At 38.4% G+C, this 12,927-nt stretch overlaps 1 protein-coding gene across 1 annotated transcript in view; it reads left to right on the top strand.

Annotated features, from left to right (window-relative positions):
* The first annotated feature begins 5,479 nt into the window (after positions 1–5,479).
* Positions 5,480–12,927, top strand: part of Pi3K59F (phosphatidylinositol 3-kinase 59F) — a 43,445-nt gene continuing 35,997 nt past the window's right edge. Inside the window, exons 1-2 of the mRNA XM_083118549.1 lie at positions 5,480–5,707; positions 12,096–12,284. Coding sequence (XP_082974675.1) covers positions 5,637–5,707; positions 12,096–12,284 — 260 coding nt within the window. The 5' untranslated portion in view covers positions 5,480–5,636. The remainder of the gene's footprint in view (positions 5,708–12,095; positions 12,285–12,927) is intronic.

Raw genomic sequence — 12,927 nt, forward strand, 5'->3', positions numbered from 1 at the left:
AATATACGTCAAAAAAAATGTACATGTCCAAAAAAAAATTGCCATGGAAAAAATTTTTATCGTCAAAAAAAAATTTGTCTCGTCAAAAAAAAAAGTTGACGTGGACATCGTCAGAAAAAAAAAAGTTGCCTTATCGTAAAAATTTGTTATCGTCAAAGAAAATGTCTCGTCAAAAAAAGTTGACGTGGAAAAATTATTACCGTCAGAAAAAAGTTGCCTTATCGTAAAAAATTTTTATCGTCAAAAAAATGTCTCGTCAAAAAAGTTGACGTGGAAAAATTATTACCGTCAGAAAAAAGTTGCTTTATCGTAAAAAATTTTTATCGTTAAAAAAATTTGTCTCGTCAAAAAAGTTGACGTGAAAAAATTATTACCGTCAGAAAAAAGTTGCCTTATCGTAAAAATTTTTTATCGTTAAAAAAATTTGTCTCGTCAAAAAAGTTGACGTGGAAAAATTATTACCGTCAGAAAAAAAAAAGTTATCAAAAAAAATGTACAAGTAAAATGAAAACTTGATATATAAATAACACACATCGTGAAAAAAAAATCTACGAGATCTCAAAAAAAATTCTTCGGTATATATAAATAACACACATTGTGAAAAATTAAAATTCTCTAACACCCTGAAATTTCTCTTCGATATGACGACTGAAAAAATGAGTGATCTCCAAGCATTAAAACAAATGCTAAATTTGTCAGTCGAGTATGTAAAAATTCAGGAATTGGAAGTCGACAAACCTTACACGATAACTTCCGGTTCAATCGTTTCTACGCAGTATGGTCCCAAGGTGCGTCTGTTGCTCAACGGACAATACAGTCTATTTTTACCAGATCGATACGCTATCATGTTATCCGACGAGAAGCTATCTATTTTAATCGAGAACAAAACTCGAATCGTGTACAAGGGGACAAAGGAACTTCTTGGTAAGAAAACAAGGCACGTAATAGAATTTGTTTAATCACGGACATCCCAACCCCCCGGAATATATAAATAACATACCATAAAAAAATGTCAACTTCTATAACTCAACTTCCTCCCGAAGTATTGCACAAAATATTTACGTTCACGTTCGACGGGGATGTAACTAAACTCATAGACTTGTGTAAAGTAACGCCAGAATTTCGTTCACCGTGCAAAATGATTTTCATGGATCACCTCCGAGAAATAAGCGAAATGAAAAAAATGTTCCGATCCCCAGAGACTCTCTTTCGAGCCGCAAACAAAAAAATTGACGATAAATTAGACGAGCTGCACGAGTGTAGGCAGGGGAGAAGAAGATTTACCAAAGAATGGTACGCGTCGAACATTGAAACTGACGATCTTGTAAACCACATGATAGCATTAGGCGAAGCAAAAACTTTTTTTTCTTTCCCAGAATACATATATATAAATAACACATCGCCACAGTTTGTTTTGAGTGAGACGATATATAAATAACACACATCGTAAACCTAACGGGAAAAAAAAAGTTGTTCTCTTTCTCAGATAACATATAGCATCAAAAAAAATGAAGCCCAAGGGTGTCGTGTACCAGATACCATATTCGAATCTTAAAAATCTAGGTGCCCTCGATGGGTTACTCACCAAGAAACAACGCGAGAAGAAACGTTCTTGCTTGTCGAAAGGACACGGAATGAAATTGCTGCTCAGCACACCTCAATTGAAAAGGTTGCAGCGTTCGCGGAAACAGCAAAAGATCGGAGGTTTCATATTCAGCATCCCGGCCATCCTGGCAGCATTGGGGGCCGTTGGAAGTTTGGCCGGCGGAAGCGCCGCCATCGCGAAAACCGTCATCGACTCGAAGAAGAACAAGGCCGAGTTGGAAGAACAGAAACGTCACAACCTGGCCATGGAGAAGAAAGGGGGCAAGGGCGTGATGAAAAAGTTTAAAAAAAAGAAACAGCAGCACTCACCAACCGAGACATTGAATCTCTGATCGAACCGTTACGAATCAAACACTTCAGAGGAGTTTTCATGTCCGACTCGCTAGCTTCAACCGTTAAAAATAGAGAATGCGGCGTAGTCAACTTGGACAGTCAAGAAAATCCAGGCACGCATTGGATATGTTACCACAAAAACAACAATAACAAAGCATTCGTTTTCGATTCTTTCGGAGGTGTTCCACCTACAAATTTAGTCCATTACCTGAAAACAAACAAAACCTCTATATACTACAACGACGAACGCATTCAAAATTTCGGAGACGTGAACTGCGGTCATCTCTGCCTCTCCGTGCTCGCGTTTCTCTCTAAAATAAATAACCCTACGATCGAAGATTTCCAGAAAGCATTGTGGAATCTTAAACATCATCACTAGGATGGGTGTGTTCCATCTCACGAGCGAATCTTCGATCTTGAAACTCACGCTGCACGACGACATCGTCTATCCTAAATCCGTGGCTCTGCGTGCATTCTACAGCATGTACCTCATACCTAACGTCACGCAGCACAACAACAAAATTAGCGTCGGAAGCGAACACATCGTCGTCACGCCAGGTCAATACAATCTTTCTACTTTGCAAGCTCAATTACCCAAAGGCACGTACCTTTCTCAAAATTCGGTCACGCACAGAGTGGAAATCGTGTCCGCGACGGAGACCGTGGACCTTGGCACCATGGGAGAACTTTTAGGTTTCGAGAACGACACCAAACTCGAAGCTGGCATCAAGCACGTAGCAACCAACATTCCTAAATTCTTGGCCATAGAGACTCTGAACGTACACTGCAACGTAGCGGAAGGCATGATCACGAAATCTTCGGACGGATTAGGAAGTCACAAGCAGACGGGAATCATAGCCACTTTCAAACCCAGTTCCGAGTTCATGGAACCGATCATCTACACACCCTCTTCGCCGATCTATTTTCCAGTATGTCGCAACCGCATAGACGACATAGAGTTGGTGGTGACGAACGAGAAAGGAGACGTTGTGGATTTCGCAGGTGCAACGACCACTGCCATCGTGGAGATCAACGTATAATAAATAACCATACACACATCATGGAGCAAATCGAAAGTTACGAATTGCAATCTTTTCCTCCCAACCGTCGCACGTTCGCCAATCTCAACGAAGCGAACAGGGAGATCGAATACGACGTAGACGTAGGCGACGGGTTCGTTCATCCTCACAGAGCAGACCTCTACCTTCAATTCGACGTGGTGAAGAAGGAAAGCGGAGACGCGTTTCCCGCAGCAGCAAACTTAATACTCGTGGACAACTTCGTGCCTCACCTGTTCTCGCAGGTGGAGGTGAGGAAACACAACACCGTCATCGACAGAATCGATTATCCAGGCATCACGTCGACGGCAGTGGGAACGTTGAAATTATCCAAAACGGACGCGGCATACTACCAGGCGGGAGGATTCGAAGCCGGGACCAAAATATCGACGAGAAGTCACACGGTGCTCTTTCCCATGCGTCTGCTTCCCGGTTTCTTCTCAGACTACAAGGAGATCATGTGGAAGGGAGGACTGAGGATCACGTTTCGAAGAGCGGCCAACGACAACGACGCACTGATGCGATACGCTACTTTGGGTCCGGACGGCACCACGCCGATAGCCAACACATTACCCGAAGCAGCGAAATGCGTCGTCCGGAGCATGGAATTGAGAATGCCGGTGCTGGAATACGAAACGAATTACGCCCTCAAGTACAAAGCGGAGATCTTGAAAAGTCCGCAGGTGCCGATTCACTTTCACGGTTACCAGTGCGTGCAAAAGATGGCGTCGGGAAGTCACATGGAATTCGACGTGACGACGCAGTTCAACAACATACAGTTCGACATGCCAGATTTCGTCGTAGTGCTCTTTCAGACCGGGAGGGACAAGAATCAGGAAAAAGATTCCAGCAAGTTCGACGACTGCAAGATCAAGAACGTTTATCTCAAGAATGGTAGGAACGAAGTGTTCCCGCGCGAGAATTACAACCTCGACATGACCAAAGACGATTATCTCAAACTTTACGAAGCGTTCTCGGCTTACAAACGCGTGACCGAGGGAAGCGTGGACATGTACTACACGCCCAGCGAATTCAAAACTCACAGACCCATGACCGTCATCAACACATCTAAGAGAAAGCAGGTGGTGGTCAACGATCGAACCAACATGAAGGTCGTCTGCGAGTTCAACAGTCCGTTGCCCGAGGATATTCTATGTAGCGTCATCCTGGTCGCAGAGAAGTCCTTCGTCCACGACGTGAAGAACGAGAGGGTCACAGAGCAGTTTTAAAAAAGAATTCGTAAAAAAAAAAAATAATTGCCACATACTAAAAAAAATCAACAAGGTTATATAAAATACAATGTAAGTTAGTTCGGTGCGCAAATAAAAAAAAAATAATAATAACTCGTGAAACTCTCTCTACAGAGGCATATGGCTTCGATAGCCATGACCATTATAGAACTTTTGTGTTGGGCACCACGCGCACACCCCCCACTCTCTCTATGGCTGGGGATATTAATTTTTTTCTATTTTTTTTGAGGGCCTTAACAAAAATAATAATTTTGATTATCACACACACACACACACACACACCGCAGAAGATCACACACATGAGTTTTTTTTAAAAAAAAAAAAACATCGTAGCAGATTACGCTGAGAGAGCACAAGGTCGTAGTAGATTACACTGAGGGACCTTTTACAGTAAGAGGAGACAGCAGACTTATAAGAAAATGTCGTAAGTCATTTCAAAAAGTGTAGGTCAAAGAACGAGTTAGCATAAGAGCAAACATTTGCAGGAGGTAAAAAAAATAGCTTAAAAAGGGATGCCAAAGCTTCTCTTCTGTCCACTTTTCTCTCATTGTAGGTTAGTTTAGTCCGTAAAACGTCGTAAAATAAAAAGTAGGTCAAAGGACGAGTTAGCATAAGAGCAAAATTTGCAGGAGGTAAAAAATAGCTTAAAAAGTGATGCCAGAGCTTTTTCTGTCCATTTTTCTCTCATTGTAGGTTAGTTTAGTGCGTAAAACGTCGTAAAATAAAAAGTAGGTCAAAGGATGGCTCCAGAACGTACGGTTCCACCTACTACTCTAAACTAGGTCAAAAAGGCTCTCGTGTAGTTTAGCACGAATAAAATGGATAGGTTAAGTTGTATCACGTAAGATCGTGATATACCTACCAAGTATGAGTGGGGGAAAAAGTTTTGCAGTGAAAATTGTACTAAAAACATTGCTAAACGCTAAAACATCGACAAAAAATTGTCAAAATATGTCAAAAAGTGATATTCAATTGGTAAAAAAAGAGAATACCTACAAAGTATTACTTTGAAACAATAAGTTTACACTACTGCCGAGTGAATATCGAAAAGCAAGCAGACCTCCGGAGCGTGTCCGCCGGGAGCGGATGGATACGGTTCTTGGAATAAGCAGATGAGGGACTTGGAACAGATCTCTTAGTGCGGGTTGTCAGACATGGTCTGTCCAACCCTTCAGTACCGTTGTCCAAGATCGCCTCAGTTCGACATAACCAAGAAGAAGAAGAAGAATGCATGCAGAACGTAGCCTGTGTAGAAGAGTCAGCTGTTCGTTTGTATTTTGCAGGCAATCTGTGGTATTTTGTAATATTTGCGTTCAGAGTTACACGGGTGCAATATGCATCATTTTATGTTTGAATTTCTCTCGCGTGTACATAAAGGAAATAAGCTATAATGGAAGAAATTGGAGATAAGTTTTTCTACGTTTATAGTTCCGATGTAGACATCAGGATTCCTATTAAAATGTAAGTCACAGTAAAGTGATTAAAGACTATTTCCATAATTCACATGACGAATTCTTTATATAGGGAAGGAATCAATCAATTTTTCACATTTAAGAGACCTATGGCACATTCTCTGTGATATACTTTTGATTATTCTACAGGTATCAACATTCTTTAAGGTGGGATTTTGCTTTTATCACGAAAATAATTTCAATTTGTCACATTACGAGTATTTATTGTTCTTCCTTTTTTCGCTTTCGTAAGGCACAATATGACGGGCACAGCTTGACGCGTCGTGGATTACTATGGATATGCAGTGTTTCCAACCTTCGTAACCGAAAAATACCGGAATAGCCCCACAAACCATTCACGGATAGCCCCACGAACAATTTCCGGCAAGGTTAGGCAAGCATAGTTAAAATTTTGTTAAAATTTCAGTAACCACCAAACGTCTCTAATTCCCTTATTTTTCACATTGATACTTATGTATTCTACATTCCTAAGGATTCTTTTCCACACAAATAATCTCAATTTTAGACACATAGAGTATTTTTTTTTGGTTCGCTTGCGTTACACGCGATATGGCGGAGAAATCTTGACTAGCATTGTCCATGATCAGTGGTTATGCAGTGTTGCAACCTTCTTCATAGAAAAATACCTACTTTCGTGTTACTGATTCTGTATTTCTTTCCAGGTTCGAAAAACGCACAAACTATGCACAGATAGCCCCACGAACGATTGATAAATAGCCCCACAAACCAAGCAAAGCAAGGTTAGGTTAGGTTAGGTTACACAAACATAGTTAAATTTGTTTTTTAACCTTTTACATGCCGAATTGTCTTTGGATTTGAAATTAATGAGTTTATCAGTAATTTTTGTCTCTTTGGTGCACATTAAAGAGAATTATTCAGAAAAATTGTTATTTTTTATTTTCTCTATATGTAAACTGGAGTGTTCCCAATTGGGAACATTGGCGTTTCATGTGAAGTATTATTACAGAGTTTACTAATTATAATTCAACTGGACCAGCATGTTTTCCGTTTATATATTAGCATAGTAAATGTACAGAAATATTACATGTAAGCTTACAGAGAGTCAGACAACAATACAACCTTCAAAATACAAAATACTAATACAAATACATAATAGGATAACATAATTGTATGAAAATGAGAAAACATCCTTGTGCAATTTTACTCAGGAAGAAAAGGATTTATTTTATTGAAAATGTAGCAATACCAAATTTTAAATATATGTAGTTTACACATTTGAAAATGAAAAAAAAAATACACACACACACACAGAATGTCCTAAACTGGTGATAAGCCATGGAAAGCTGGGAAGCAGTGTAAATGCATATTTCTTTCACACTCGCGACATTGTAGGCTAGCATTTTTTTTTGGCAAAATGCACACCTTCCTTGTCCTGCTTCAATCAGAAAATGACCATCAGTTTTCCTCATAGACCCTGGGATTTCAAATCGTGGTACTGGTCTCGAAGATGTTCGTGTATTTTTGCGAGTAAGGAAGGTAGCTACTTCTCTTCGAAAATCCAAGTGATTCTTTGAACTCTTCCCATGAAGTTCTTGGTGAATTTTCCAGGCTGCAACAACTGCCACATTCAAAGCATTGGAAAATAAATTCCACCACCATTTTGTTCCCTCGCTTCTGAGGTCTGTAGCTGGACAGCATACGGTCGAAGACATCGACGCCCCCCATTCCTTTATTGTACTTTCGTACTAAGTGAGGTTCAGGGACATCAATCCTCTTCCTTGATTGGCAAGAATACCACTTTGCTGTTCCTAATGGCAAGTGTGTCTGGTAGTTGGATGCCAAGGTGACTACGGAATTATCATTCCATCGACACATGTAAATATCACCATCACATCGAAAGTCAAACTCTCCTCTTTTCTTTTTCTTCATTTCATTTGTTGGAACCAAGGGACATCTACTAGTCCTTCCTTCTCGTACTGTACCTATTACTTTGAACCCCTTTATTTTCAGCTCCTTCAGCAATGTGTATGAGGTAAAGAAATTATCAAAGAAAACTTCAACTTGCAGAGGATTAGTGACAACATTCAATAAGGCTGTCACCACTCTATTCCCAAGTGGAGAGTTAGATTCATCTTCTTCCTTTCCTTGATAGATTTTCATAACATAGGATATCCATCACTTCAACTAAGAGTCCAGATTTCGAATCCGAAACGAATCGGATTTCCCTTTATGAACATCTTGCAAGAATGATGCCCATAATAGGGAACCATTGATTCGTCGATGCTGAGTTGTTTATGAAAAATTCCATATTGCTGAAGATTGTTGTTTAGCTCATCATATAATGGTGAAATTTTTCCAAGTTTATCACCTTGTTTCAATTGAGTATTGTCCATAACGTGGAAATATTTCTTTATATCCCGAAACTTCTGCCTGGGCATCACAGTTGGGACAATTGGTACAGTCACGTCTTCTGCTGTTGACCAGTACATATCTTCCCTTGGAACATTGTGATAACCGCTGATTAGAAGCAAACCAAAGAACTGAGCTATGTCATGTTTGGTGAACGGCACAATTTTGCCCTTTTGAGCTGCATATAGGCATGTCATTGAAGAGAGATGCTCGAGGTATGTCTGGTAAAATTTTATGAAACAACTCAATAGGTTCCAGTGACAGTAATTCTGGGTGTTTGTCGGATAAGCACTGAAATGAATCATCGCAATGGAGCGAATTGTTTTCTATAACCGTAGACTTCTTCCACGAAGGATGTCCTACCTGTTTACTTGCCCCTTTAGCCTTTCTTGATGTGGTTGGCTGAAGAGACTCCGGAGTAGATTGTTCCACATTAGTTGTGACAACCAATTCACCACACACATCTGAAGGAACCACTTCTTCCAAAACGTTGTCATCAATTTTTTCCTCATCGGTAAGATCTGCAGTTTCTTCTGGAGGCTACTGACAAATATCCACTACATCTCCAATATCTTCAGTATCGTCATCTAATATTTCATTCAAATACTGAAAAGCTGCTTCTTATGTTAGGAAACGATTCGATGCCATGTTGTTCGTACAAATGTTGTTGAAAGACTGAATTTTATAACAATGAGATGGCATGAATCAACAGAAGCAGCTAACAGAACGTGGCACAAAACACACCAGGATATTTGTTATACAAACAATGTAAAAACAATTATTTCAAATGTACTTGTAGCCAACAATAAGCATGATTTTATTTCCATTGTTGACCAAGTTACAAAACAATCTTGCCTCAAAACTGTGAGAGAGGAAAATTTCTCTTCAGTTTTTTGTGCGAGTTATTTGTTGACTGTAACCATTGTTCATGCAAAACGCCAATGTTCCCATTTGGGAACATGATAATATACTTAGGTCCAGACTAATAGAAATCAATGAAAAACCCATTGTAATGCATTTCATGTAATACTAGCATTATGTTCTGCCTGATATTGTACAAAGAAGAAAAAAGTAATTGGGTGTAAATAAAAAATATATAATATTATGAATGCAATTTTAACCATTTTGGTGTAATTTCATAGTATACTATCCAGACGATAATAATGAAAACATTAATTAAATGTTGTTAATAGTAAATATACACCCTAAATTAATAGAAAAAACAAGAAAACTTTGAATTTTTTTTTTCAGTATAGTTGAAATTGGAAATTAGTTGATGTTCCCAATTGGGAACATTGGCAGGTAAAGGGTTAAAATTAGAAAAATATTTTTTTGGGGAGTTCGAAAACCTGACGAACCATGCACGGCAAGATTAGGTTAGGCAAACATAGTTAAAATTGTTTCTTAAAATTAGAACCATGCACGGATAGCCCAATGAACCATTCATAAATAACCTCATGAACCATTCACGGATAACCCCACGAACCATTCACGGATAGCCCCATGAACCATTCATGAATAGCCCCATGAACCATTCATGAATAGCCCCACAAACCATTCATAAATAGCCCCATGAACTATTCATAAATAGCCCCATGAACCATTCATAAATAGCCCCACGAACTATTCATAGATAGCCCCACGAACCATGCATAGATAGCCCCACGAACCATTCACAGATAGCCCCACGAACCATTCATAAATAGCCCCATGAACCATTCATAAATAGCGCCACAAGCCATTTACGATAGCCCCACTAACCATTTACGGATAGCCCCACGAACCATTCATGAATAGCCCCACGAACCATTCATAAATACCCCCACGAACTATTCATAAATAGCCCCATGAACCATGCATAGATAGCCCCACGAACAATTCACGGATAGCCCCACGAACCATTCATAAATAGCCCCACGAACCATTCATAAATACCCCCATGAACCATTCATAAATAGCCCCACGAACAATTCACAGATAGCCCCACGAACCATTCATAAATTGCCCCACGAACCAAGCACGGCAAGGTTAGGTTAGCGTTTGCAAACATAGTTAAAATTGTTTTTTTAAAATATAATCACTGAAAGGAATGGGAAATGAAGGGGATAGTTGAGGTTAAGAGGATGGCCAAAAAGGAAATTGGAAGCTGACGTAGAAGAAGATTTGAGGAGAATGAAAATTAGAAATTGGAGACAACAAGCAAAAGATAGAAATCACAATATTTTTGAGCTGGCAAAAACTCGCAGATAGTTGTAGCACCTTATGAAGAAGAAGAAGGTGAGGTTAGCAAGAAGACAATGGAGATTACTATCTGGAAGCTTGGGGAGAAGTATATATTAGTATTTGCGGTAATTTGTGTAGGCATAGGAATGAGAAAGCAGAAATCCGGAAGAATTTTGTGAACCCCTACTCTAGATCCCTTCGCGGCTACAACAAATGCCATCACAATGTCTTCATTTGACCCAGCAGCATTACAACCATATTCAAGAGCAGGGGAAGTAGAGGTGTATGTTTGTTTCACGGTAGATCTTGCTGGTGTATGCATTTTTCTGTTGTTTATTATCACAAAGAAAATATTTAAATAAAAAAAAGGAATTTCTTAAGGTATGTAGTGTCACCTTTTTTAAAACCCATGTTTTCTTTGGGAAGGCAATGGTTCGTTCTGCTAATTATTCACTTAATAAATCTTTGGATGTTGGTCTTCCATATTGTTCCCCTTTAAAAGTTGATAAAATATGACATTTGTGTTTTTAAGTAATATTTTATTAACTTTTAACATGCTGTTACCCCCACCTACATGAAAGATTATCTACATTTTATTAAGTGATTACCACCTGTAAGAACTATTGCCTTGATAAATGTGGGTTTTCTATAAATTGACATCATACACGTTAGGTGTAGGTGTATTGATTTTTGTATTTCGGTGATCTATGAGGGATCTATAAAATTTTTAACAACAGTGCCATATAGTTCTGTATTGTTTCTTAACCCTCTGTTGGTATACGTGTGAGCGTGGTGCTCACACATGAATTTCATGTTGTTGTTTTGTTTTGTTTTTTGCTTTTTTTTTCGAATATCGTTTTACATTCATCACATTAAAAATAGTATATAAATATATATTGTCTAACATATATCACTTAGATGTTAATATTTATCTTATTTATTACATAACAAAATGATATTCTTTTATTGCAATATTACTGATTACCTAATGCTAGAGACAATTTGTCATGGAAAACAACAATTTTTATAATTTTATTTGGAATTTACTTCTGATGTTAACTAATGTGCACAACATTAGTAATAAATTCAATAATTCATAATGTATTACATGTTGATGAGAGAGATGTAAATTCTACTTCGTAGTTTTATCCTGCCCAATAAATTGAGGGAAAAGAACAAGTTAAAATAGGCTCATCTTCACAAGGAGTTTGATCTGTTGCTATCATTTTCGCCTTTCATTAACTCCTCAACAACATTATCATCTGAGCCCTGAGAATCAAACACCCTGCCAAGGTCTTCTTTTTTTGTCATCACTAGCAATGCTCGGAACTGCCGTTGTGCATTCGTAATGAATATCAGGTTTCAAAGTTGATTTAGACAGAAATAATGACAGTAATAAGTAAATTAAGTCAAATAAAATAATTACCAAAGAATCAAAACAGTGATACAACATGAATTCAGTGCACACAGAAATAAAATATGCAGGAAAAAAATTGTTACGTGCTTGGTATACGTGTGAGCGCGGTGCTCACAAAACACAGACTGCCATGAAAATGACATGTCTTCGCAGACAGAGAGCAATGTTACAACCTAGAATTGGCATCATCTGGTAATAGACATTCCAAGATACAGTTACACAAGACCAGAAAGCTATATCATTATCAGGGCCTTAAAAACTTACAATTATATCCCAGGGTGAGAGCCGCACTGACATGTATACCAACTGAGGGTTAACAGTTTTTTATAATTAGCCACATTGACATTTTTTTACCTTTCTTTCATAGAGGCACACTCGAGGGGAAGCGCCACAAGCCTGAATATGACAAGTTGTTGGAAGATCCTATGCTTAAATTCTCTGGGCTTTACCAAGAAGGCTGTGCAGATTTGGTGGTGGAATGCCAAGTTTTCTCTGATGGACGGCCGTTGGCATTGCCAGTGTCAACTTCGTACAAGCCATTCACTTCACGTTGGAAGTAAGTACTTTATATATATATATATATATATATATATATATATATATATATATATATATATTTACCGACAAAATGTCTAAGTGAAACACCGAAGAAAGGAATAATAAACACACAAATTAATTTATTCATGCATTAATCTTGCGCCCAAGCCCCAATCTCACCATTGATGGGCCTAGGTTTGAGCCCTAGCTTGGGTCATCAGTTTCATCTAATCATCATCCTTCAACATCATATTGCAGTTAGCCTAAATAGGCAGAAAAGTGATGTGAAATAAGAGAAACACAAATTATTCAAATGTAAATTATTGAATGCATTCAATACGTTAATTCAATACATACATGAAGCCATAGCAAGCGAAGTCTTTGCTTCTAAGCTGAACAAGTGGACGGTCAGCTAAAGAGGAAGCTTTCCTTTAAATTTGTAGAACAAATTCACCTCTTACATAAATAAATCTGGGTTATTTGTGAAATATAATTTTTATTCGCCAATCAATTTCTGGAACTTACCAATAACAAAAGGCTATTTGTTTTGGGCCTACTCTTTCTGAGTGACAATCTGTAAAATGTGAATTATGTAAGATATAGCTTATTTAGACCATAGTTGATGTACTCAGTTAGATGTCATTTGTGTTGTTCCCAGTCCT

The sequence above is a fragment of the Lepisma saccharinum genome, chromosome 3 (genome assembly GCF_977018435.1).
Source record: "Lepisma saccharinum chromosome 3, izLepSacc3.1, whole genome shotgun sequence".
In the NCBI taxonomy this organism is placed as follows: Eukaryota; Metazoa; Arthropoda; class Insecta; order Zygentoma; family Lepismatidae; genus Lepisma; species Lepisma saccharinum.